Source organism: Hirundo rustica, chromosome 2, assembly GCF_015227805.2.
Source record: "Hirundo rustica isolate bHirRus1 chromosome 2, bHirRus1.pri.v3, whole genome shotgun sequence".
NCBI lineage: Eukaryota > Metazoa > Chordata > Aves > Passeriformes > Hirundinidae > Hirundo > Hirundo rustica.
In genome coordinates this window covers 15,994,262-16,021,970 of record NC_053451.1, presented here as the reverse complement: position 1 = coordinate 16,021,970, position 27,709 = coordinate 15,994,262, and the positions used below count along the sequence as shown (strand labels likewise).

The 27,709-nt window shown below is 44.0% G+C and overlaps 1 protein-coding gene across 2 annotated transcripts in view; it reads right to left on the bottom strand.

Annotated features, from left to right (window-relative positions):
• Positions 1-15,633: 15,633 nt before the first annotated feature.
• Positions 15,634-27,709, bottom strand: part of UVRAG (UV radiation resistance associated) — a 109,972-nt gene continuing 97,896 nt past the window's right edge. For both annotated transcript variants that reach the window (XM_040056230.2, XM_058419428.1), the window contains one exon: positions 15,634-19,258. In XM_040056230.2, the coding sequence (XP_039912164.1) occupies positions 18,556-19,258 (703 nt within the window). In that variant the 3' untranslated portion in view covers positions 15,634-18,555. The remainder of the gene's footprint in view (positions 19,259-27,709) is intronic.

Sequence of the window (27,709 nt, the reverse complement as noted above, 5' to 3'; positions counted from 1 at the left end):
CCATTGAGGAGCACTCCTTCAGCCATGTCTGTGTGCAGAAAAGCAGAGGAACCAGAGGACGGTATCGCCTAGGTTAGTTGAGTGGCTGTGGCTCAGCTCAGTCATCTCTGTTCAGGAAGTCCCCTCTTCTTGAGGCTCTGACCTCAGAGGGATTCAAGCACCAGGAGGTGCCCGTACAAACTTCTGGAAATTCCCAGCAAGTCATTGCAAATCTCCCATGTTTCACCATTGAGGAACATGCTGCACACTGTAAATATGACACAGTATTATATTGGAACCTTAATGCACATTTGAAAAGAACAGAATCCAGTTCATCATAGCATGAGGGCTAAAGCTGTCAAAGGTATCACAGAAACCAGCATTAGAATGGGTGTCTGTTCCTATGGCAATTATTTGTTGTATCCGATTATTGAAAACCTCACCAAAGGAGCTTTTTAATATGTCTAAATTCTGTTTGTAGTCCCTTTGGGCTTGCTCTGCAAGCCCCATCCCACTCCCCGTCCCCCCTGCGCTGCAGGCTGCAGGGAGCAGGAACGGGACCCGTGGCAACCACTGGTCTCAGGGAGTTCCAGCAGCGGTGCTGGTCCAGGCGCAGCAGCAGCTGTTTGAAACCCCCATTATGGTGGGTTTTGGTGCAGCCCTGGTTGGTTTAGCCTGTGTTGGGCTTCAACCGCATATAGTGGTTGCTATGCAACATAACTCAGCACCTACTCCAGGGAAGCGTTCAGCACTGGGCGGCCCTGCTCCGCTATGCAGCTCCCCACAGCTGCCCATGGCCGGCGGGGCTCCCCAGCCCTTCGGGCGCTGGCTGTTGTGGCATCCTTCAGGCTTCTCGAGGCCTGGCTCTGTTATGATGCAGTGCTCCGTGGTTACAGGTTTCAGCAACTTTTTGCTGGCATTTCCAGGTTTTAGCACGTGCAGTTCTGCACCGCCACTTCCAGTGTTGCACACCACTTGGCTCCTGGCTTTCGCCGGCATGCCGAAGCTGCAAGTGGGCGTGCCAGGCAGTGGCTGGGCTGTTCAATCAGCACGTTAATGGCGGTACAGGGCGTGGAGGCCAAAGATGGCTCCTGCAAGCCCTGGGCATTCTGAGGAATTCTAAAGCTTCTAAAGCCTGTTTGGCAGGCCTCCAGGGCTTTATAACGTCCATAGCGGCTTCCAGAGACTGTGGCTCATACTTTACCCAGTGAAGTATGGAGTAAAAAGAGGGTCCATACCTTAACTGGAGTTTCTTCCAGTGAAACCCAGTCTCCCATTTTCTTGGAGCTGTTTTTCTATTTTAGGGGTATTTACAAAAGGAGTCCGGACTTTGATTAGCTCTTCACGCCTTGGTCATCTCTCCCCACCATTTTTGGCAGCTTTTTTTTGCTGTAGACAGGTTCTCCACACCTGCCCTCTGTCTCTCCAGCTCTACATGTGGATGCTGCTGTCATTGCTTCAGGAATTCACCACTTGTTACGCTGGGGTTGCAGCTTGGAGACAGGCACACAACAGAACTCACCAAAGGTGATGCAACAAACAGCTCAGGTTTATTGTTGTCACTTTATATACGGGGTTTAAAATTCCTGTGCTTACATATGTGATTGATTGAGGTTTCAACACTGCCCAGCTCACTGGCCAGTAATACATCTGCATCTAGGGTTGAAAAGGATTGGCTTGGTCCCTTGTTTGAGTTCAAATCCAGTCCATCATTGTTTCACCTGGGGAATTGTTTACTTCTAGGCTGGTTGAGTTTGGGGGCTTTTTTGTGGCCAAATTTATCTGTGCAGCTTCAGACTGACTGCAGCTGTTACAGAAAAATGCAACCTGGTCTGGCTAAGGATGCAGCTCTGTAGGAATCGGTCCACATGTGCTGCTCCTCAAAAGTTCCTTCTATTGATAGGAAAAATAAAGATTTTACAGCAAGACTTACCTATTCCAAGGGATGCCTTCACCCCAAGAATGGGACTCTATGCTCAGTTCTCTTCTTTGAATCTAACTGGAGCTCAAAACAGTCAATTGAACTGCACTGCAAATATCTCTGCTCTTTCCCTCACCCCACCTCAGGAGATGGCTGCTGGGATACTTGTTTCACACAGCTCATGGCAAAAGGTGGATCTGTTGCTCAACATCCTAAGCACTGCTAGAAGAGAGCTCTTGGAGCAAACCCCCAAGCCCTAGACTCTGTCCACGCAGCCACTACTCTGCCTGGTGGGGGTTGCAATTCCCATCTGCTCAGGAGAGAAGCTCACAAGGACAGAAGATCACTGTGCATGACTTCAGTGACTTTGCAGCTAATAATTTTCAGATGCTAAACTGTCCTTAAAAAGCACCACTTCTATCTGTTTTTCCAGCTCGCTTCCATGCTGCTGAGAATGGGAGACAAGCCCCACTCCCATGCCCTCCCTCATTTGGGAACCAGCCCTGAGAGCAGCTCAGCACCCAGGACCCATGATGCTTTATAGACTCCTTGGTACCAACCAGGCCATGCCCTGAGAAAAGCTCAGTGCTGGCTCCTCATTAATCCAGACAGGCACATTTTTGACTCTTGTGCTGGACTTTCCCTGGCAGGAAAGGAGATGGGGGCAGCCAGGAAAGAAAAGTTTCAAAGTATTAACCCCAAAGTATCTTCAGCCTCAAAAAAAAGTGTCAAAGAAAGAAGCACATGGTTGACCTGAACTATTTATAAATTGGGACTCACTGGAAACATGATGGAACTGAACCAAATTCCTGTTTCTAACCCATCCCTCTCCCCACCACCTGTCACCTGAGCTGTGTGTCATCAGCCAGCATCCTTGGCACTGACTTCTGATCAGGATCTAAGCTATTGCTGAATGCACAAACTGCACCCCTCAGATGAAAAGTAGGTCCTGGATTACAAAAGCTACCTTAAAGGAGGTCCTCAGAGATGTGGAGGTGTTAGCATATGGTGGACACAAGGAGAAAGCTTGGCTGATCCTGTTCTTCCCTGCAAAGGTCTCCAAGTATTTTGTCAGGGAGCGTCATGGGGTGGACACTTACCCTTATGCTTTCACCTCTACAGCCAAACGGTAGACAGCCAGTGAAAGCAATGTGCTGATTGTATGGGAGGGATGCTCCAGCTCCCTGGAACTAGAAACTCTGGAAGGTTGGAGCTAACCTCAACAGCTGGATTTCTACCTAGGCTGAGATGTGCAGGAGAGGGAGGAACTCAGCACTCAGATCATTGTCACCCTTTGGCACACCAGATCCCCCAGTTCAGCTCAACCTCTCCTCAGAGATGAGCAGCACCTCCTTGGGCAGCAAGTGCCACCCAGGAGGAATCTTCAGAGCCCCACCTTGAATGAGGACAGAGGGTTCCAATCAATTTCTGCTCCAGAAAAGCGATAGTTGTGACAGCGACTGGATGTCATACCAAGCCATGGGGACCAGCAGTCCCGTGCTCCCTTCCTGGCAGTGGCAGCCTCTTTCTCTCACTTAGCTGGAGAAGGAGGGAGGACACAGAGGCAGAGAAAATGAACAATTCGGGAATGTATGAGTCCTAGAAATGTGAAATTTTAAGACCTAGATTTATTCTGAGTTGCCAGAAGGGGTCTGGATCGGCAAGGTCTGTGACTTCAGGTTGAGCAGGTTTCTATCCTTTCTTTCAGGGCATTTTCAAACTTTGCAGGACTTTCTCACCTATAGAGATTCATTCCTTGCCAACCCCCACAGCAGTCTCTGCTCTCCAAATCCTAGGGAAAGTCTAGATGTGGCCACCAGGAAGACCCCCATCCCCATCTAGGTGAGCAGACAGCCCCTGGAGGAAGGAAGCTCAGCTCAGATGCTGCTTTTAAACACTCCTGCCACAAAAACATGAGCGTGTAGGAAAAGAAATTGTGTCATTTGTCACAACAAAAAGCTACCAAGAGCAGCAGGCAGGAGCATGCAGCAAGGAATTGTTTCCAGGTCTGGTGGTTAAGAACTCATGGCTGATCCTCCATGCAGGTCCCATGCTGCAGAAGGGTATGTTATCAGATTATCACTGATCCTGCAAGTGATAATCCTACTTTTATCACATATTCTTTTCACAGGAACAATACAAGATGCTACATTTCCAGTAACAACCAAATTACTTAGGTTTAAGATGTGTAAAATTAAAAAACCACAGAGAGGGGAAAGAACAGGAACCTTTTCCCAAGTTTTTTTATTGATTATTAAGGATACATGTGACTTGGATGAACAAAAAAAAAGGAGCTGGAAAGGAGCTCAGGAGCCTGAGGAGATCACCCTCAGCTGCTGAGAGAGGATGGGACATCTCTCAGGGTGTCTACAACCTGGAGTCTGCTGGGCTGGAGAACAGCTTTTTGGAAAGGACCTGGGACAATGAAAACAAACCATGTTGTGGGTGGTGGTGGCAGGAGTGGAGCCAGCAGGACCAGGGAAGTGATTCCTTCTCTCCATTTGACCCCTGTCACACAGGGCAGGGGGACCAGTTTTGGCTCCCCAATGCCAGGTAAATGGTGAGAGAATACAGCAAAGCCACCAAGCTGGTTGGAACTGAGCTTAGGGCACACGGAGAGTCTCAGGCAAAGATGGACTTTATTACTGCCTGCAACTCTGGGATGGTGTAGAGATGAGAGAAGGACAAGCTCTCATGGGAGATGCTCAGTGGCAGGAAAAGAGTTAACAACCAAAATTAGAAGAGAAGAAAATCCAATTAGGAAACCGTTTCCCCATGAAGGTAGTCAAACAGTGGAACAGGAGTCTGGGTTAGGGAATCTCCACCTTTGGAGATACTTGAAAATCTCTTGACAGAAAAACCTGGGCAACCTCAGATCAGACTTCAAAACTGGTCCTTCCAGTCTTGTTTACTCTGATTCTATCATCATAAATTATTCCCTGGCCCTGGCACAGGTTGAAGCTGTGGCTGCTCCATCCCTGGAAGTGTTCCAAGGCCAGATTGGACAGGCCTTGAAACAACCTGATCTAGTGGAAGATGTCCCTGCCTATGGGACTTTAAGGTCCCTTCCAACCCACACCATTCTATGATTCCATGTCTTTGTTCTCCTGCTCCCTAGTAGCAGGGATTACAGTCTCTTTGGATCCTCTTCTCTAATATTCCCTACCCTACAGTTCTGAATTTTTTCCTGAAATACCCCAACTGCACCTTTTCTGTGTGGCCGTGCTTTTCTTCTCATCACATGGTGGTGGATGAGTAGAAATGAGACCTTTCCTGTTCTCTTTGGATCTTGTTAGTGCTTTGCAGAAGATGCATCTCTTTTTTAATAGCAGTACCTCTGACTCTGGCATCACCTGTGCTGGGGAACATCTCAGCTCCCCTCCCACCACTCAACCCCACACAGAACCACTTCACATTTGATGTTTGGGTCACAGCAATGAATGTTTTTCCTTCATCTTATTAGAAAACCAGCTTCAAATTCCAGCTGAGATCCATTGGGTGAAGAGAGCTGCCTCTGTTTTTATATGGTATCAGCTCCATCAAGGGGAGAAGGTGGAAGCAGAAGAGCTGTTGTCGATGTGCCAGATGGGCACGGACCAGTCCCAGGCCAAACTCACACCTCATCATAACAGCTTAAAAACCAGCAGGTCAAGAGGTCAAGTAGTAACCCCACCATGTTATAACCCTCATATAGACATGGAAGGATTGAAGATGTGTCCCACTCCTGGAGGTAATTGGGATATCTGAAGTCTTAGCTGCTTGTGGCATTTATCAGGGTGATCACACAGTGATTGGGTTAAGATGCTGTGCAGATTATTCTTGTGCTGATTAGAAAGAGGGACAAGAAGAAAGAGTTTAAGTTGCAAAAACACACTCAAGAAATGTGCTTAGCCATAGAACTGTGGATTCATCTGCTGCAATTTACTGAGCTCTCCTTGAGAGCAGCACCAAAATCCTATTCAGAAGCTATGCAGGGCAGGTACCTCCACCTCCAATCCCAGGCAGGAAAAGGTAGGATAGGTCCAGGAAGGGCGGGGCACCACTGGAGTGGGCTAAAACTACAGTTCCACTTTGGCTCCAAAAACATTTTGGTGTAACTTGCTAACTTGAATTTTATCTGTAAACATTTTCAGCCTGATACCACTGGGAATCCTGATTTTTCTGAGACTTACCAACAGGAAATCCCTTAGCTGGAGGGTTTAGCTGTAATGAATTTATTGTATATTCAAGCACTGAACATCAATTTGGATTGCAATGACAAAAATAAGCATTGAGAGAATGCAGCTGGACCCTGGGGTCACCTGTCAGGAACTCCAGAATGAAATTGGCCAGATACAGACCAGCACAGCCTTCATTTATATTTTTCCCTGTGCAAATATAACAGCCTGTCACGATCCGCTCGTACAAGTGGGGGTCGTGATGGTTCATTTACTGATCTCAGAGTGCAAAACACAACACAGAGGGGATTTCAGCATTAAAACAAATGCACCTTTTATTGATTGACCATAGCAAACCCGATAGAGGGATTAAAAGTGAGAGAAAGAGATAGAGAAAGAGAGAGAGCAAAGGGGGATATAGCTACCAAATGTGGAGACAAAGTCCTCGTGGTCCGATTGATGGGTCCGCCTGTCACGTCAGGGAGAGTCTCTAAAAATCTCTGGTTAACTCAAGGGTTTTTATTACAGTCCTCAATCATGGGGGGAACAGATAAATCTATTGAAGCCACCGAGGGGGAACAGGTAGTCCATGTTCTCAACAGTAAGTGAGAGCCATTGTCTTCTTCGTCCAACGACCACGTCTGCAACCAAACATCTCGCTTTGGTTAAGTCAGCCCCCACCCCCCGCCTCCCGTATTAGGGTTGTAGGGGCCTCATGCCTCAGTCCTTGAAAGGAGCTTCGTATAGGGGTCTCAGTCTCAGTCCTTGGGAGGGGGCTTCGATCTCCATCTGTCACGGTGGTTGTGAAACAGATGAGGGATTTTCCGTGGGGGACCACCACTGTTACCCCAGAAAGCCCCCTTGGCCAAGAGGTGGGGAAATTCATAGGCTATTGTCGTGAAGCCGGGAGCGTGAAGCAGGTACAAACGTCAGGTACAGAGCTGCCATTACACTGCTCAAAGCCCGTGTACCGTGCCGTGGTGACACAGGAAAATGCACCTGTGGATGATTGGCAAGCATCCACCTCGAGCAGGCCAGAACTCTAGTGGGGTCCTCGGGGCCCTTATGACGATCGTGAGGCAAATGAGGGGAACTTCAGACAGACTCTTACACAGCCAAGGCTGAACAAACCTACTATGTCTTGGAGATGAGCCCCCTCATCCTCTCCCCAGCAGCTTTCCAGCTTTGCACGGGATTTCCTTGGCTGGGGAGCCTTCATTAGAGGCTGCCCAAAGAGCTGTGAAGTGTTCAGTTGTGTTGGGAGGCTAAATCCCTCTATTAGTACACATCTAAATCATAGCCACTTGTGTCATTCTGGGAGCCTAAAGTCCCAGGTGCAATCATGATTCCCATCCTCCCAGACACAGGTGAAGACAGGATCCCACCCCGTGTGCTAAAGGCACACAGGAATTAATCCAGAGCATGAGATGCCAGAGGAGAGGTGCACAGGGGCAAGAGGGATAACACATCTTCCTTTCCAGGCATGTTGACACGATGCTGCCCCTGTTCAAGGGCTGTTGACAGCTTGTGCCTGGGATTTCATTCAAACTCCTGCATCAGCCTGGATTCATATGGAAACAGGGGGGCTGTACTGGAAAACTGGAGCATTTCTTATGCTCCATCCTAAGCACTCGGAAGTGAGAGTTGATTTTCTTCTGCCCCCCATTACTTACTGCACCCACACAGCAGCAGCCATGGGGTACGCAGTGCAGGAAGCACAGGCTCATATCCACAGAGGGGTAACACCATCACACAGAGGTGGGAAAAGGTATCCCACCAAGGGGATGCTCAGAGGAAGCTGAAATCCCAGGTACAAGCCATATGCCAGAGTTTAAAATAATTTCAAGCTATATGGGAATAATCCAATGTAAATCATAGGATATACTTACCTGTAAGGGGCCCACAAGGATCATCAAATCAAACCAAGGGATCAGGAGTGTTGTCTAAATACACACCATCTCTAAATAAATGGTTTTGTAAAAGTTTCTATTTGGTTTGGTGCTAATGTTGAAGTTTCTATTCAGTAGGTACTAATATTATTCCTCGTGATGTTCTCCCTAATTAATGTCACATTCCCTGAGGTTTCCTTCTAAATTCTTCTTACAGAGACTCTACAACATTTTATAGTTAGCTTGATGGAGAAAATACTTGGAGAAAAGGAAGGTGAAGTTTGGTTCCTCCAACCAAAGATTGTGGGACTGAAGTCTTAAAAAATATATATAAAATAAATATAAATCTTTATTCATAACTCTACTCCGTAATTCTCTAACCTGTTTATGGTGAATCTGGGGATAAGATCAGACTTTTATTTGGGGTATGCAGTGCAGGAAGCACAGGCTCATATCCACAGAGTGGTAACACCATCACACAGAGGTGGGAAATGGTATCCCACCAAGGGATGCTCAGAGGAGGCTGGGGCTGAAGCATTGAACTTCCTCTGCCTTGCATGTGCCCACACGCAATCATCAGGCAGACCATGGCCATGCACCCCCGTGAATTACCAAAGTCTGGGATGGCATTTGCAGGGCACTTGAAGCCTCTTTTCTTCCCTGCAAACAGTCAGCAGCATGAGGCGTTGGTGTCTCAGACTGAAAGACAGGTATCTGCTAGGGAGGGGCAGGGCCTCTCTAGGAGTGGAGAATTCAAATCCCCTCCCTCCAAATTATTATAATTTAGAAAATTAAAGGGCCTTTCAGGCAGAGCTATGGGGAAAGGAATAACAGGTAAATATAGTAAATACTATATTTTAGTAAATATATTTACTAGTAAATATAACAAAGCAAACAAACAACAGCTACAGCGTTAATAATAAACAGAAGCAGGAACCTCAAGGAGCTTTGTTTCACAAAGCCCAGGGCCGTCTGATCTCTTGGGACTCCAAGAGCACCAAGCTGGAACAGTGGAAAACTCCCAGGCTGGTGGCTGGAATGGCAGGGTGTCCCCGACAGGCAGGGGTGATGTCCCGGCAGACAGGGGAGTTCAGGGCTACAGCACAGCAAAAAAAAAAGCAGTGCTGAAGAAGCCCCGATGGGTAGACAAGGCTGGCCCAGCTCCATCAGGGCAGGCAAAGGAGCTCAGAATTCCTGGGCACACAAGCAGATGATGGTAGATTTCCCAGGACCGAACTTCCTGTTGACAGTGAACTTCTCCCACAGCAAGCAGCAGCCTGGCCGTCCTCTCTCCGATGCCCAGAGCAAGAAGAGCCCCCAGCTCCCCAGCCCTGTCCTTTTCCTGCCCCAAAACTCTGTGATCTTCCCCCTCCTGACTTTCAGCCACCTCCTTTGTGTTGGTCAAGCACCATCTAAGCACTCAGTCTCTTAGCAACTTATGGGGAATTTTTATTTTTTTTTTTTCAAAAAGGAACAAGCCTAATCCCCAAGAGCTGGTCATCTCCATCCTTTGTCCACTCCTCCTTATGGCTTCCAATCACTGGGAGCAGCTTAGGCTGGAAGCATTTGCCCTAGTCAAATAATTAAGAATCACCCTTGGAGACTTCATGGTCTTCCTCCTCTCCTCTGTTGCACTGACTGCTTGTGTGATTTGGATTCCAGAGCCTCTAATTTGCTCTACTTTCACTAACTACTCTAGTGCCAAAATTAAAATGAGGGATATTAAGTCAAACTAAAGTCACACCCGTTTCACAGTGGTTTTGTCAGGGAAGAAGGTAGTTCACAGAATTGTTTAGGTCAGAAAAGATCACTAACGTGATGGACTCCAACCATTCTTGCACCACTGCAAACCCCACCACTTAACCTTGTTCCCAAATGTCATATCCACACAGCTTTCTGGGGCTGGACAGGCTTGTAATGAAAATGATGAAATGATGAAAATCTTCTCAATTGTTTTGGTAGGTAGAGAAGGATCAATGGTGTATGTTTTGCTTGTTTATCTTATGCTGAAAATCACAGCTGAGGCACAGGTTCAAGTGCATGAGAGTGCATGAAAAATGTTCCTCTACTCCACTGTTCCCCAGCTTGACAAACTCTGCTCAAGACAGCAACGCTTTTCATTAAGGCTGGAAGCTTTGCTGCACAGAGCGAACCCACACACTCCAGCGCCTGATATCTGGCGAACATCAGGGAGGATTAAAGCTTCCCTCTTTGGCCCTTTAAGTTCCCAACAAAGCTGACAGCATCTTGGAATTCTCACTCAGGACAAATCCTATCCAAATTTAGCAAGCCTGCTCCATGCACAATAGGGTAGCCAAACTGCTTTTTGTTGTCACGCTGCACGTTACTTGACAAAGTTATCACAATATAAACACACAGCCAAGCCAGCCAGGGCCCTCCACTTACTTTAGCAAGAGAACATTTCCTGCTGGCTCAGGGGAAAAGGTTATTATAAAGGCACACTTTGAGGCAAAGGTAAAGAGTGCTGCCGCAGGTTGTGGACCTGCACTTGCCTTGTATCAGTGTTCAAAGTCCGGGAAAGGTGATCTGTGAAAGGAGGGATCCATCTGGTAGATGAGGACTATGAAATACAAAGGTGAGATGTTAAAATGAAATGAGGTAGATGGTAAAAATGTGCAGCAGGAATGTGGTTGAATGTGCTTAAACTCACCAGGGAATTAAATAAGATGCTGCACTTTCAAGAGTTTTTAGCACCCAAGTCAATACTCTGAACAGACATAGAATCAGAATCATTAAGGTTGGAAAAGCTATCCATGATCATCAAGTCCAACTGTTCCCCCAGTTCTGCCAAGGCCATCACTAAAAAAAAAGTTTCCCTGATAACCAGTTTAAATCTTCTGTGGCACATCTTGAGCCTGTTTTCTCTTGTCCTGTCACTTGTTCCCTGAGAGAAGAGAGCAACACCCATACAGGACAAAGGGAGATGTGACAGACATCAATAGGTGGAGAAGCCATACAGAATCCATAGGGCATTTGTCTTTCAAAGACATCTGAGAAATATGTGCAGTTATCAATCTCTTTCTGAAACAAATAATTTTTTTTGTGGTTACAAATGTAACAGAGAAAGAGAAAATAGGGAATGTTTTTAGAGAATTCCAGGTAACTTTCAGCCTGCCAAAAGGGATGTAAAGAAGGTGTTCCTGGACTGCACCATATGGTTGCTTTTGTCCTTCTCTTGCACAGGAACTGAAGGTGTCCTGCTTGAGCACACACCACCACCTGTGCTGGAGGAGGAACAGCCCATCAGCAAGGAAGAGCAGTGTTCCTGCTCTTCAACCAACCATTGTGGAGCCAGCAAGTCCTGTTCCTGATCACCAGGACAAGAGCATTTGTGCATTGCCCCCGCTGCCCGTACAACCAGTGTGGCTTTACCTTTATTTGCCTTCAGAAAGGAGCTTTCTAATTCGGTCACAGTGGCTGGAACATGCATCTCACCACACACGCTCCTCTGACACAATGCCTATCTCATGGCAATCACAGCCAAGTCACAAGGAGGAACTCAAAGCTCCTCTGCTAAGCTCAGCTTTAACACTCAACACTAGACCCTCATCTGTAGTGAACAGGGAAAAGAAAAAACAGTTCTGTCACCAGCATTTTGATTTTGAGGTGAAGAAACAGGAACCTGATGCTGTGCAGGTGTTGCAAGACAGTAGGGAAGGTCTCTGCCTTCTGCCAAGGACTGAGGACTTCTACCCAGAGAAGCTGTGGCTGCCTCATGCCTGGAAGTATTTAAGGCCAGACAGGACAGCTCAAAGCTCCCTGGTCTAGTGGAAGGTGTCTCTGCCTATGGCTGGGGGCTGGAACTGGTGGTCTTTAAAGTCCCTTCCAATCTAAACTATTCTGTAATTCCAATGTGCTTCTGGAGCAGAGTACAACCAGCAATTCCCATGGCAGAAGCTCTGACTTATTCAGGCCCAGAGATCTTCTAACACCAGGCATATTTGATTTCAGATCTCTCTGGGTCAGGAGTAAAGCTGTGGCCAGAAGCACAATGGCTCATGAACAGGGAACCCTCAGCATCTCCCAGACGAAGCATCAAGACACAGGAGAACTTCCTGGAAAGCAATTTAGACAATGGTGAACTCAGTTTATTGACACTCTTTTCAGCATTAGTTTCAACATCTATGAAAGAAAGGAGAAAGTCTGTGAGATCACCCCAAAACTGAGATGTTATCAAAACCTCCAGCAGATGCCATATCTCACCTAAAGGAATTGTTTTCTCTTACTCCCGCAAAGAGCACAGCTGAACCCACAGAAGGGTTCTCTTTCTGCTGTGCACTCATATATCCAATTAAACTCTTGAGGATGTATTGGGTCACAGTGAAATGTGACCATCATTGCAAATTTGCAGGGAGAAGATTAATACTGGAAAATTATTTCCAAACCCAGGACCCATATTTTGTGCAGAGCTAACCAGGTCAGATGAAACTACAGAAAACAACCCTAAACTCTGTCAAGAATTTCAGACCAACAACTGAAACCAAACTCCTGAAAGAAAACCAGAAAAGCAAGGGCTGAAAAAGAAGAGACAGATTTCTGAAGCAGAGCTCCACCAAGGAAGGACAAAGAAGTCTGTGAACGTCTTCCTTTGGAGACACCCTGTAAGGGAAAGGAGATTTTCTTCCCCAAAAATGCCTTTCTTGTAGCACATGCAGATCTCAGACAAAAACAGATGCACTTAGCATTGGCAGTATTGGCAGTATTAACAGCAATCAGCTGGCCAGCTAGATAGTTCCTTCCCAAAAGGAGAAGTTCAGAGAGACTCAAAAGTAGAACAGTCACTGTGGTGGCGGCCTACAGCTGGTCTGTAGGCCTCACAGTTATAAATAATTCTAACTTTATGACTGAAATACGGTTGATTATATAATTACCTTGATTATGTAACCTGACCAGGCCATTGGGGGTTCAGGCTGCTATGGCTGGTTGGCCAGGTAGCAACTGGCTCGGGCAATGGGGATTGACTGCATACGCCTTCTAATCTACATAAGGAAAAGAGGTCCTAATAAAGTGGCTGCATGATCTTTGTGTGTGTTTGTCGCTTCCCTGCCTCAGACACATCATTGTGACGTGTCACCAAGAGACAGTGCTGGGATTCAGATTTGGGTAGGGATAAGTAACCCAACCATCCCTCGTGATGTCACCATCTTGCCGCCTTCTGTATGAAGCACGAAGAGCGAAACATCTCCCCAAGAGCAGGAGTTCCCCTGCCTGCCCTGTCCACGAGGTGCAATCTCACACCCTTGTGCCTGGCAGAAGCACAATGGCTGGGCTGGCAGCTTTTCTACATGTACCAACTCCGCATGTTCAAGGTTTACAGCTTTTCGTGGAGTTTAACTGACTGAACTACCTTATTGCTGTATTTTAAACACATTTTTCATGAAACTTTGAGACAGGTAGGAGTGTTCTATGTTTGTACATCTGTTTTATATAAACATAAGTATGCTATGGCAGTTCAGGAGTTGCTGATAGGTTCTCATCCATGGTTTCACTTAACACTTGAGATGAGACCATACAACCTGATTTGCAAACTCCTTTTTAACAGATATAAGAAACACACTATGTAAGGCCAGATGGACTCACGGAAGTCCAGGCTCAGCTCACAGTTCAAGCACCATCACCAAAAGATACTCTGAGAGTTGGAGCAGAGAAAAAAACCAAGAGAAATAGTATTTTTCAGCCTGGAGAAGGCTTCAGGAAGACCTTAGAGTCCCTGCCAGTGCCTAAAGGGGCTTCAAAAGAGCTGGAGAGGAACTTTGAACAAGGGCCTAGAATAACAGGATCAGGGCAGATGGCTTCCAACTGCCAGAGATTGTTAGATGGAGTATTGGGGAAAAAATCCTTCCCTGGGAGGGTGGTAAGGCCCTGGCACAGGTTGCTTAGGAGAGCTGTGGCTTCCCCATCTCTGGAAGTGTTCAAGACCAGGCTGGATGGAGCTCTGAGCGACTAGATCTAGTGAGAAGTGTCCTGCCCATGGCAGGAGGTGTGAACTGGATGATGCTTGGATGAATCTTCCAAGCCTATGCTATGATTCTATTAAAAGGAACCTAGTAAAGCAAGACTGAAGAGTCCTGCAGATTAAATGTTGAGCCAGTCAATGCAATACATTCACCACTAAACTGAACAGCAGCAGAGCTGACATCTCAGTTATTTAGGGCAAAAAAGCTCTCATACTATTTAATGAAAAATTGTAAACCAATGTTGCATTTTACCATACACAAAATAAAGTGATATTAAAATAATGAGCAATTAAAAGATTTGATTAGGCAATGTTTTTCCCCCTGGAAAATATTTTTTCACCTGGGGTTAAGAACAGCTTGCCTGCAGACTGGAGGTGCTCACATCTGCCCAGAGACACCGGCTATGCCAGTTCATTTCAGAGCAGACAGAGCACATGCAAACTCTTCCACCTGAAAAAGGCCAGACAGCAAGGGGACATACACTCTCTGGCCATTTGAAAGGCGATAGAATCAGGCACAGAAGAGCCCAAGGTTTATCTAGATTAAGTCCAGTAGCACCTCCATGTTATTCTTTCCACTCCTTATTCTTTGCTTTCATGCCACTATATTTCAGTAATGCTGTTCAACATTGTGAAATAGCTTAAAGTAAAATTTCTCTCCTGTATCTTCCCATTTCAGCTCCTGGACTAAACAGATCATGCCTTGGGTTTTTACTCTCTGCTAGCTGACAGACTGGGCAGTAGAAGAAAAAAAAACCCAAACCCAAAAACTTCTAATGATGCCTGGAGGGGTGTTGTAGGGATACGCAAAGCAATCACACGGAGACAAGAGATTTTCGCAGGGCAGAGGGTTCCTCTGAGCGAGCTCAAGGCTGAGCCAAGCCCGAGAGCCGAGAACCTGCTTATTTCTTACTTTTTATACATTTGTGGGTCTGGCTGTGGATTAGTTTCTAGAGTTTTCACCTCCCAGCCCAATGGCCAAGCTAGCTGTCAGTTACAATTGTTTTCAGGTTAGAAATATGCAAACAAAGGACAGAAAATGAAAAACAAAAGATTTGTGTATGTTACATATGTGGGAAAAAAATAGAAACTGCTCCTAATATTGTGCAGTAGTTAAAAGTCTGACTCCATTTTATGAACAATTAAAAGGCTTTAAAAAACTCAGAAAAACCAGGGTGACAGAGGGGAAGTCCCTGTAGCTCTTCACATTTCAGTGCTTCCCACCAGAGACTCGTGAGTCGTGGACAGAGTCCTGCCAAGACTCGTGCAGCAGACTCCTGTTAACGGTGCACATCAGCATTTTGGGCAGACATATATTGATTATTAGCTGGGATCACAGAAGGTGCTGGACGAGTAGCAATGCTTCCCTGATGAAGGAACGCAGTATTTCCACTATCCATAAATGTCTACAAATCCAGCTTAATCCCAGCCCCAACACAGGCAGCAGCTATCTTTCTAGCTGCATGCCACCTTTTGGGGAGAAGCACAAAAAAGAACTGAAGAACCAGTTCTGCAGAAACAGGATTTTGGAGCCTTCAAGGCAAGTCAGTTCTTCAGGCAAATCTTCTTTCTCAACCATTCACATTTGAAGCAATATTGATTTGATGAACAATAAGCCAAGGAGTTTTGGGGCTGGGAAGGCCACTGGGGTTTAAACCAGGCTCATAAAGAAAACAAACACAAAGGAGCCATTGAAGAAGACACACAAGTTGAGAGATACAAATCAGTTTTATTTTATAAAGACAGATGAGCTTTCCTGCAATTGCCAACATAGCTTTAATGTGTCATTTACTATGGGATATTCTGGTCTCGCTTATTTGAAATACCTGGTCAAGCAAGGATAAACCAATGCTGTTGTGCTTGCTATAAAAATATAGTGGGATCTGATCTTCCAAAACTAATATGCTCAAAAATCTTAAGGATTTCTAATGAGGGATTAGATCGAGATTGCAATTAAATGCTTTCTCCATTTGAAGACAGTTGCAGACTTTTAAGTGCCACGGTTGTGCAGGAACTGAAAGCCTCTTGAAAATTGAAAGCACACAATGATCCATTATCTCATCCTCAAACCTCCTGTTCGTTTGTCTTCTACTACACTAATTCCAAAGTAAGCTACAGGGGGTGAAAAAAAAATAAACACCAAAAGGAGAAAGCTATGACATGGCTGCAGTCTATACAACCCCCTTCCTCACAGCCTCAAGAAGCTAGTCAATGCTTCATCAGCCCTGTGATGCTGTCCCACCTCACACCACCTGCTACATGGAAAGTGGTAGAAATGGGAGAGAAACACAGGGATAATTTAAGGCTAACTAAAGATACATCCATAGGAAGCCCATCTGAGCAGCTTTGTGCAACAGATGCAAAAATCAACCATAGTGTTTGACACATTAAAAATTACAGGGTTAAACAGGAACAGCAACACAACATTGGGGACAACTAGACTTCATTTGGTTTGTACAACCTAAGAAATAAACAACTAATGAAAAAAAAAGAAGTCCCACTGTTCTTGTACAAACCTAATTTCACATGTTGCTCAATTGCGCAGAGACACTCCATGTTTACCTACGAAACACAGTGACTTCACAACTACTCTTTGGGTTGCTTTGGAAAGTCACCATCACACTCAAGCTAATGCTTTTCTGTTATATAGGAACATGAGTGTGTGTACAAACAGGCCTGTGCTGCCTCGAGCATGCCAGATCCCCATACCACAGGGTGCAAAACTGACCTAAAGTTACTGAATTTCACCTGAAATTATACTGGTATCAGAAGATGGTAAAAAGCTCAGGACAGAATACCTTATCACTACGAAGTGCTGTTCTTTCAGGTATTTATTTCTCCTCTCTAGGCAAAGCAAGAGCTTCCTACCTATTCCTTCCCAAACATGACAGCAGTGCTTGGAGCTGCTGCAGCACATCCTTTGGGGAAGTTTTCATGAAGTTGGAACAGAAGAGCTATTTTGGGGGAGAAGATACTCATGCACGTCTCCAACTTTGCACCTGAAACCATGTTCAGTGTCTCAAAATCAAGGTCTCTGAGTGCTCCCATCTAGCACATCATCCTAGGATGGACCAAAGGCAACAAATCGCTGCAGAGAGGCTCGATCCAACCACGCAACTGCAGACACAACCATTAAAAGCTAACCGAAGAAATGTGAATATAGTTTTAATACCATCATTAAGGCGTTACCTGGAAAACTGCATATTCTAGAACAGTGCTATTATGTATACCGGTTGTCACAAACACATCTTGTTTTGAAACAGAAAGCTGAGATTATACATATCCATATTTTTAAAAAGTTAATTTTAGCTAGCTTTACGGTGAAGTTAGGAAAAGACTAGGTTGTGGGTTCAAAAGAAAACATAAACCAGGGAGAGAAAAAAAAGCCAGGCATGATGAATTATTTTTATTCTGCTATATATTTTTATATTTCAGAGCTCACAACTGAGCCCAGATTCTTGGGTATACAATATAGAAAGCAAGAGCAATGAAATCCAAACTGAAGCACATACCAGGAATCACAAAGCAGGCTGCAAATTGCTTTCCCATTAGTGCAGCTGAACACACGTTGCAGTGGTAACCTAACCAACAGCAAACTGCACCTCCAGCAAACCACTGGAAGTTTCTTCTCCCAAAGTATAGATGTTTTTTAAAAAAAATTAATTCAGATGAATAATGTTAGGTGCCTTCTTTTTACAGAGTGGAGCAATTCCACACATTCACCTAATTCCAAATTGCTTCATTCCCAGTCTGGGTTTTTTGGAAGGTATCTGAAGTGTCCCACTGCACACCTTTGAGAGTAGCAGCCGAACCCCATGTAGGTACTGGGTTCATTAAGTCTCTGCTAATGAGATCTGTGCCCAGCCTAAGTGGAGAATGGTCAGGCTGAGATTATTACACAGAACCTTAGAGGTGATTTAGTCCTCAAGGTTTCCACTGGTAGGAAGAGCATGTATGGAGGAAAAGAGGAGTAGAAAACCCCCCAAATGTAATTTCTAATTAAGGTACAAGGAAACTGCAAAAATCACACAGGTGCTCATTCTCTGGCAAGTTCACACCGCCAACTGAAGACTCCTCAGTGCAAACTAGAACTTCAAATGCTACAGAGCACAGCCAAAGTAAAGCAGTCCAATTGTAACAAATTCGTGGTATTTCTCTAATACTGACTACATTGCTCAAGCAAACACAGGAGTACATGGGAGAATGTAAAGACATCTTATCATAAAAGTATTTTAAATTAAAGGATTTTTTCTTCTGAAAAGATTAAAATAAATTTAACTCTAAATAATAATTAAGAACTTAACAAACATTCATAGAAGGAGCTGATCAGCACTAGAAATTGTTTTCAGGAAAACCTTTATAAAGAGATTTCAATGCCCAAGGAAAAAAATACCACAAAACCTCCAAGAGATTATAAATACCAGACATAAAAGGACTTAAAGCAGAATGAAAATTTACCTGGGCTGTGAATACACCGTGATCCTGTGTTATTTGCTCAAGTCCATTTGTCTACCACCATAGGAACAGCTTCAGCTTTTTTATTTTCATAATTAATATAAAGAGTAAGTGCAATTTTATTTCTATTCCAGATCACCGATTTCACCTCAATGTCTATCAAATCTCTGTCCAAGCTCACTTGTCTGAACTTTTACGAGGTCTGCGGAAGCTGGACATGTTCTCATTCAGTGCACAGATCCTTCGAGAGAACTCCTCAAACTCCCCTAGGACTTGTTCATCACATTCAACCGCTACAGCATGTTCCACCGGGATGGAGTTAAAGTCTTCCAGCTGATCTCCTGTGCTGAACCCCGTCGCTTCCATACCCATGATCTCCTCTGCCTGCTCCACTGTGCAGCAAAGCACGGGGTTGAGTGCAGCCTGAAACTCACAGGGCTGCTCATTGCTCATGGTGCCAGAGCACTCACTAGACAGAAGTGCCCCATTTATTGCACTAGAAGGTCCTAGGAAAGATTCCTGCCCATCTTGGGTTTTGTTTGGGCTTCCATTTTCTCCATTTAAACTACTGCACAAGTCCTGGCCTTTCTTGCTATTTCTTTTGGAGGAGTCCACAGAAGTGTCCAAAGAAGAACTTATGGGTCCGGCTTTTTTATCCAGCTCTCCAACACAGCCTGTGACAGCAACAGGTTGAGTTAAAGCAGAGTTATAACTAGGAGGAGGAGTTTTGTACTGTAGTCTCTCATTTCCTGTGCTGGCTCGTTTTCGGAGTCCTTTATCTGGAGAAGGAAGCCCACTGGAAAATCCAATATCGAATCTGCCAAAGCTAGAGCTCTGTCTCTTTGGAACAGGAATTGCACTGGATGTATGGTGTCGATCGCTATAAAAGAAGGAAAGAATAGATCACACCCATCAGGCATGCTCATGAGCAATACAGACATTTAACCAAAGGCTGAAGCAATTGTTTTACCACAACTCCAGGCTCCATTTGGCCAACAACTTCTATCCCAAAGTATTAAAACCCCAAACATGCTTAGTGCCATATGAACCACAGAAGACACCCCAGAGTACAGCTGTACTGAAAAACAGTGAGGTCGTGTAGGAACACATACAGAGTTCCATGGTTTGGCAAGTTAGTAATCCAAGAAATCATCACATTATGCTAATTTCTACTGTTAAAACCATTCAAACTCTTCAAAAGTGAGTAATAATGGCCGAATCCTCTATGAGCAAAGAATCCAACAGTGGACCTCGCTGACAGCTGCACAAAGGAGAGAAACCACACCAATTTCACTATTTGCAGAGGGTTATTCTTGCCAGATATTCTTCTTTTCTGTGCCAGTCATTCCAAAACTTTTTGGACAAATGCCAACCTCTATTTCTTAAGGAACATGAACCAATCAAGCCTAATTTAAAAGTCTGACTTGACTGTTTAATAGAGTTCTACAAGCTACTTTCACTGTCTCAAGCTCTATAAATTGGAAAATCCACTTTGCGTCATCTCAGGTGTTATGAGAATTTTCCTTCATCAGCTCAATCCTTACCCAAATACAATCACCACCCTGTATGCAAATAGTATGCTGTACATTACCATAAACAGCTGGTTCATTTTCCTTCCAAATTATAAAAAAAATAGTAAACACCAGCTATTATTGATCTGCTGAATATGCAACTAAGATTCAACTACTGTCAGTATGAAACTCCTTCATGAACTCCATTTAAAAGAAACTCCTTCTGCTCAAGGCCTAATACATTTTGGGTTTTGTCTGGCACAGGAAAATCTTGAAACAGCAGTTATGAGTAGTCCCTAGCACAGATCCTTTTCCACATTACTTTTCTTGTTTTGCTCCACTTTATAAATAGAATAAAATAGATTGCAACAAGTCCCTCTGTGAAGAATGTGTCCCCGTGGGAGGGCAGTGAGTAGTACTGCTGTTGAGTTTCCTCTCCCATATTACCTCCTCCCAGGCTGCCCCTAAATGAAGCCTGTAGGGCTTCTGTCTCTCCACAAAACCCTCAAATCACCTTAAGGAGAAGCTGTTTTTCAGAATACACAGTTGCAGACAGTCAAGAAGACAGGTAATGGCCATGCATTAAAGGCAGCAGCAAAAACATCAACTTTCCTCTTAGATTTCAACAGCTGTTTCAGACCTTTTGAATGCAAACTCCACAAAGCCTTTACAGCTCTGTCTTTCAACCACCCCCTACACCATCAATGACTTATTTTCAGAATGATGTAATATGTCAAACACTAGAATCTGTGGCAGGAGACTTGTGAACTGTATTCAGGCAATTTGCCCTGCATATATATTAGGGATGGTCTGTTTTGTCCTCCCTTTCCTCAGTTTAGTGCTTTCTGCCTTCATTCAGAAAAATAAATGAATACTCTATTACTTATTTGAGGAGATTCTGTTTATCTTATAGTTAAATGACAAGTTCTAGGAATTTACCCAAATTCCAAGATGTCTGAACATTCACAAAGAAGACAGATATTCAAGACACTTCACTGGGTCAAAGGACACATCATCCCATTTTTATGACAACTAATTGCCCAGGACAAGTGATAGCTGAATATACAGAGCACTACTCAAATTACAGGATATTGTGCAAAGGAGTAGGTGGTGCTTTTCAGCGCGAGAGATCTAAGGTTTTGCTGCCTTTCCCATTCTAGATACACCCACGTTGCAGAGCTGAATTCTCCCTCTCTTATTTGGGTAGGACAGTGATTTGCATGTTACCAAAGAGATGTGACAAGATGCATGTCCCATCCCGAGCCACAGAAAGAAGGACAGGCAGTGACTCCATGCAACAGAACTGGACTTCCTTCTCCCCTCTTCTTTATAGAACTGAACCCAAAGCACAGGTTGGGACTACTCTTTCTGCTAAGAGCAGCTTAAGTCTAATTTTAAGCCTGGAGGAGTACAAAAAGGAGTCTCCAGGCAAGAGAGTTTTGAGTTTTTTGCAGCTCTAGAATGAGTTGTATATAGTTTGTTTTTAAGTCTGGACCTATCTGACAAATCAACTGTCCATTATCATTTAAAACAATAAGTGAGTATGCAAAGAAGATGGTGTGGACACCATTCTCACAGGAGCTTCTTTCCAAACTCAAGGGCCACTTACTGTAGATGTGTGGATGTGGCACTTGGGGACATGGGTCAGTGGTGACCTGGGCCTGGGGAATGGTTGGTCTTGATGATCTTAGAGGTCTTGTCCAACTTTAATGATTCTATGATTGTCATCCTTTTCCAAAAGAAATGGGCAATTCCAAAAATCTATTGTCAGAGCTATAAACCCTGCAACAATAATGATAAAAATCATTCTGCTTGGTTTCTATCGAGATGTCAGGCAATGGAAATATATTCCTGCTGAATTGGAACTGAGGGGGGCTGCAATCCAGAGAAACAATTCCCACATTTGAAATAATAATTTAAAAAATTAAAAATTGAAAACCAAAAACCTAAAAAAAAATTAAAAACCCCCACCAACCAAACCAATCATTTAAAAAAAAAAAAAAAAAAAAAAAAAGAAGAATCCCAAGACTAGGTATAATACAAGATTTACTGGAAGGATAACTTTTTTTCCCTTATGTGCAATGGATGATAGATGCAGAGATGTGTCATGTTACTCTTCTGTCAACAGTTTGTGTTCAGGTTCACCAAGAGACTTCCACAGCAACAGCAAGATCAGTCTCTATGGCACCTACAGATGTTATGGTACAGGACACTTGTATCCTTCCCAAAGTAAAAGAGGAGTTTGATGTCAAAGCATCAGACCTGTAACATCTTGTACAGCAGTGAGGGCTTCCTATCTCCCCTTCTAGGCAAAATGACTAGAAGGTTTGTAGGAAATTCTGCCACTTCTCTGGGTTTTATTCAATCATCCACAGGTTAAAATAGGTATTTAGGAGATTAAAATATAATTCAGGAAGACTTGCAAGCCGTACCTTGTGGATTTAAGTACGTATGTGTGTCAAAATAGTGACAAGACTATCTACTCTTTACACAATTTTTGAGTGATAAAAACTCTTGCCTGGAACATAAGCAGTCAGAATTGAGCGCAGACAAATTACAAACACAGTGGCCTGAACAGCCTACAGATGGGTTGGAGTAGACCCTCCTGTTGTATACATCACTTTGCAGCAAAAGACCTCACAAGAATAGGTGCCATCTCAGATGAGAAGGTGTACTGGTTTTGCACTGACATTTGGTGAGGAGGAAAGAAGCCACCCACAGAAATAATTTTTCTAACAGAAGCTGTTAGCAGTTTCCTCCATGCCTGACGAAACCAATTAGTGGCTAGTTTGAATATTGACAACCTGTTAAACCAATTAAAGAGCTGAATACGCCCCTGTGAGATTCGCATTTGTATTGAATTACGTAACCTAAAAATGAGTATTCTATTTCATCTGTTGAAAGCTGTTTTTTGGGAGATGTTTTATCCTTCTATTGTAACTCCACAAGGGAGGGGGGCAGATGCATTCTGATCATGGCCCAGCCATTAAATCCAGGTGGGGCAGTGTTTCTTATCTCTTTCACCACCCCTCCATCCTCCAGGGGAACATCTTCTGGTAATGGGCCATTAGGGCCCACCAATGACATGACACATTCCATCATCCCACTGTGAGATGCTCCACACAGTGGGGGAGGAGCCAGCTGTTCCCAGCTAGACAAAAACTGGGACTGAAGAACACAAGGTATCCTGTTTTTCCACTGCGTGCCCAGAGGAAGACTGGACCCATCTCGTCACGACCGGACTTTCTACAGGACCATCTCTACTCCACAGAACCACATCTGTCACTCCAGGAGGATTTATCTGGACTGCTTCCAACACCCTGACCAACAGGGGGCCAGGCTGTATCCCTGACTCTGTCAGGGTTTTTTTCCAGGATTTTTGTTTGTTACCTTGCTTATTTTTTCGTACTACTACATTTTTATTTTCCTTTTTTTTTACTATTCCTAGTAAAGAACTGTTACTCCTATTCCCATATCTTTGCCTGAAAGCCCCTAATTGCAAAGTTATAATAATTTGGAGGGAAGGGGGTTTACATTCTCTGTTCCAAGGGAGGCTCTAGCTTTCCTTGGCAGACAACTGTCTTTCAAAACCAAGACAACATTTTAAGACAAACAAGCCCAGGAAAAATCTCTTTTTCTTCCGGCCTGGGAACAGGTAACAGGCTGGCCTGGCCCCCTCTTTGCGGCTGGGCTGGGCAGTCCCTGCCAAGGGGCTGGGCCCCTTCCTGGGGAGCCTGCCAGGCACCATTCTGGCCAGGCTGGTTTCCCCCCATCCATCGCAGTCAGGCTGGCCCATGGCTGGAATTAAACACAGTACAGGCCTGAGACCAGCCTTGCGGCCAAATTGTCTGCTGCCGTTCTGTCCTGGCCCCCTGAGATCCTGGCACAGCACCAACTCAGCTTGAATCTATCACCGTGACTGCTTCAGCCACTGCCCAGCCAGAGACCATCATGACCTGTTGCAGACCCTGGGTGAGATGTTAACTCTTTTACTGCACAGATGAAACTTGCAAAATACCGATCCTCTCTCAAGTGAGAGAAAAGGACAGAGTGAAGACACGTAGAGAAACAACATGAAGATAAATACAGGGATAACATCCCAAATCTGAGAATGGAGGAATGAAGTAAATAGTATGGTCTATCTGCTTATCCAATACTACCTAATGCATCTAGATAGAAGTGAATAAGTATGAAGGGCTTTGGAGTTCAGCCATTCAAGAGTTAATTGCCTCGGCTCCTTCCACAGTCACTGGAGAAGGAAAATGAGAAGGGTAGTAATCCCCTATTTGAGAGTCAGTTATGATGAGTGGGAAAATCATCTTCCCTGGATGCCTCCTGTTGATCACAGGGGACAACCTAGGCAACAAGCTCAAGGCTGAGTGACAAGTGTCTACAAGGCAAACATGAGAAGACAAATAGCTCTCTATAGATTTTTAAGTAGACCAATGGTCATAGTCTTGCAGGCATGTAAAACAAATCCATAATGGGTCTGGGTACAGTGGGTTTAACTGTTATGTCTTTTCCTGTGCCATCACCTTCCTCCAGGTGAGAATGGAAGTAATATTGAAGTTTTAGTTCAAAAGTAATGCTTAGACAGAGGCACAGAGCTCAGAAATAAAAGGTTGCTAATAATACCTATGAAAACAAGCAGCTAACAGAGGGTGTCTGTCATAGACAGGTAGAAGAATTATAAAAGAAAGGCCTCATAAAATCAGACTTGCTCTATTAAATTATTAGCTAGCCTGTAATCTCTTCTAAGTGTAGTTATGCAATTTGCAAGTTCCCATGTAAAAACAATCTTGGTATAAGAACTTGTTAGCACAACAACCTATTCTTGGGTTTAAAAGAAATGCACCTGCAATAACAAGGGATTTGTCCCATGAGAATCAGTAAAGAAAATATGTAAACTATCCAAGAATAGAGAGATTTGATGGACAAGTAAAATACCTTTTACTAACCAATAGAGTAATTGGCAAGAAAGCTATTAACCAATTAAAGTCACACACAAGGTCTGTAAAACTGTGTAAAATGAGTTGTGTGAATAAAGAATTGGCTTTTCCTGCATGAAGAAAATGGAGCCTTGGCTGACTTACTACAACAGGTGTCTAGTCCATTTGTGTTTTCCTTGAGGCTGTACTGTTACCAGAATTCACAGCATTCGTATCAAGGTAAAGTCCAGAGAAAGAATCCCAGAAGGGTCTGGGTTGAAAGCAACTTTCAAGACCATCTAGTTCCAATCCCCCTGCCACGGACAGAGACACCTTCCGCTAGACCAGGTCGCTCCAAGCCCCATCCAACCAGCCTTGAACACTTCCAGGGATGGGACAGCCACTGCTTCTCTGGGCAGCCTGTGCCAGACTTCCCCACCCTCACAGGGAAGAACTGCTTCCTAATTTCTAAGCTAAACCCACCCTCCATCAGTTTAAAGACATTGTCCCTTGTCCTTTGAGCTTCACAGCTCATTAAATTAATAAAAAATACATAAAAGTATATGAAAAAGAAAGTAATGTTAGAAAACTATCATCCAGTTACTCAGAAACTTTAGAGACTGTCAGGTATTGTCCCCAGTGAGAAGGGTTTGGCTTGCAGGAGCACAGCCCTTTAGTCTAAGGCACAGCTTTGAGATAATTTACTCAGGTTGGGCTGATCCAACTTCCAGCAACAACCCCTTGGTTGGTCTCCTGAGATAGCAGACAGGTGTGGACATCTGTCCAAAAAGAATGGCCTGTGACTTGTGGAGTATAAAAACTGATTTGATTAACTGTCATCAGGCCCTGATGACTTTTAGTCATCAGGCTGGATGACACTAGAACTGGTTATGCACATAGATATGTACAGTTCCTGCCAGAAAGCAGGATCTAAATATAAAAAAACCCCAAACAACAACAACAACAAAACAACGAGAAGCCTCAGGTCACCTGCAGGAGAAGGGAATACATGTGACCTTGCCCCTGATAAGTAACAGCTGTGTTAATTACACAACTCAGCCTCGCCCCTGATGAGTCGCAGCTATAACCAATAAAGGTAAGTGTGATAAAAGGGAGTGGGGTAGCTGGTGAGGGAGAATTATTAAGAAACAGGATTCTGGGGAAAGAGAATCACTGCTGTGAGGTCAGTCTGGGTTTGCAGTTACAGCCTGCAGCCATAGTCTAGCTAGGTAAAAGCCTGCATTCAGAGTCTGTAAACTAATATATGCATAGTTTAGCAGGAAATAACCAACAGTCAGAGGCTGCAAGGGAAGCCTACAGTAGGAGCTTGCTGCAGCCAGAGTCAGTAAATAGTTGGGAGTCAGGATGGCTAATCTCCAAAAAGGAATAAACCAGGACCCTTTTCATGCTGTGATAAACAAGAAGTCTGTGTCTCGGCTGATTTCTACCCTCTAATGAGAGGGTTGATGCAACAGTCACCAATTTCCATGGTTGAATTGCATCCAAATCTCAAAAGCCTATTCTAACAGTCTTACTTCAGCTGCAAGTTTTTCTGGCAGCAAAATGACAAAATATTAATTTTTGTTAGTTAACCAATAGTCAGTTTAAACATTCTTAGCCCTAAGGCAGAAGACACAAACTCCCCACTGTAAACACATGAGAAAAAGTGACTGAAGTAAGACACAAACATTTCTGAAATTATTTTCTTAGTAAACACATTCTGGTTGCAGTTTTGATAAAAGCTTTCTTTGGTCAAATTTACCTGTGATTATTTAATCTGTCTGCAAGTGGCTTAGAGAAACTGTAAAGCAATGTAAGGGACAAAATACAATTTACAGGCTCAGATACGTATCTTTTCCTCCCCAAGAAATGTTTCCTGTGAGGAATATTACTGGATCACAGCTGGTCAAAATACTAAATTTTGATTGCCTGGCCAAAATCCACAGCTACAGCTCTTTGCAATGAGAATACTTTAAAAAATCTGCAAAAACCTAAACACCATTTGACCTTTTTGAGTTGCAAACTATGACTTCATGGCAGTATGAATACTAAATGAAGGTGTTCTAGTTGGTTTATAGTCATCTGAAATGCTTGAAGCTCCATGAGCAGGTCAGAGCTGACGTCATGTCAACTGTGCTAAAAAGCAATAATAGTTTCTCACCTTCTTAGAGATCACTAGTTAAATAATATACAATAGCAACAGGAAGGCTGCCAGTATGAAGTTAAGATGAAACCGCATATTTTGGCAGCTAAGAAATTCTGCAACATATGTTTAAAAAATGCAATCTTCATAAATCAAGCCACCAGAGTTTTCATAACTAAGAAGTTTAGGGGTCCTCTTGATTCTAGCAGTATATTAATCAAGACATAGCCTCAAAACATAAATTTAAGCCTTGGCACTCTAGTATTTTTGAGGAAAGCCTTTAAATGCAGCTCAAAAGGACATCTCCCTGCCTACAGAAAAGCCATTCCAAAGGAGTGTCTTGTATTTGCCAGCATTAGATAAGTCTACTGTCTATTCACTAAGAAAAAAGTCTTCTTGCTGGACTGCTCTGGTTTGCAGCATGTTCTTTGCTTTCTGTTAATCACAAATACTATCCCTCGTAAGTTACACAGAAAAAAAAAAAAAAGCTGAAGTATAGGAAAGAAAATGAGTCAGTCTCTTGATTTAACGCAACCATGATCTAAAGAGCCTAAACTTGTGAAAGGTAAATCTGAACATGCAAGAAGAAATAAAACTATGTTTAAAATGTACAGGCTACATGAAAGTGGGGATTTGAAGGGGACTTACGAAAAACAAGGAGAGCAACTTTTTAAAGAGGCAGAGAGGGACAGGACAAGGGGGAATGGTTTTAAACTAAAAGAGGGGAGATTTAGATTAGAGATTAGGAA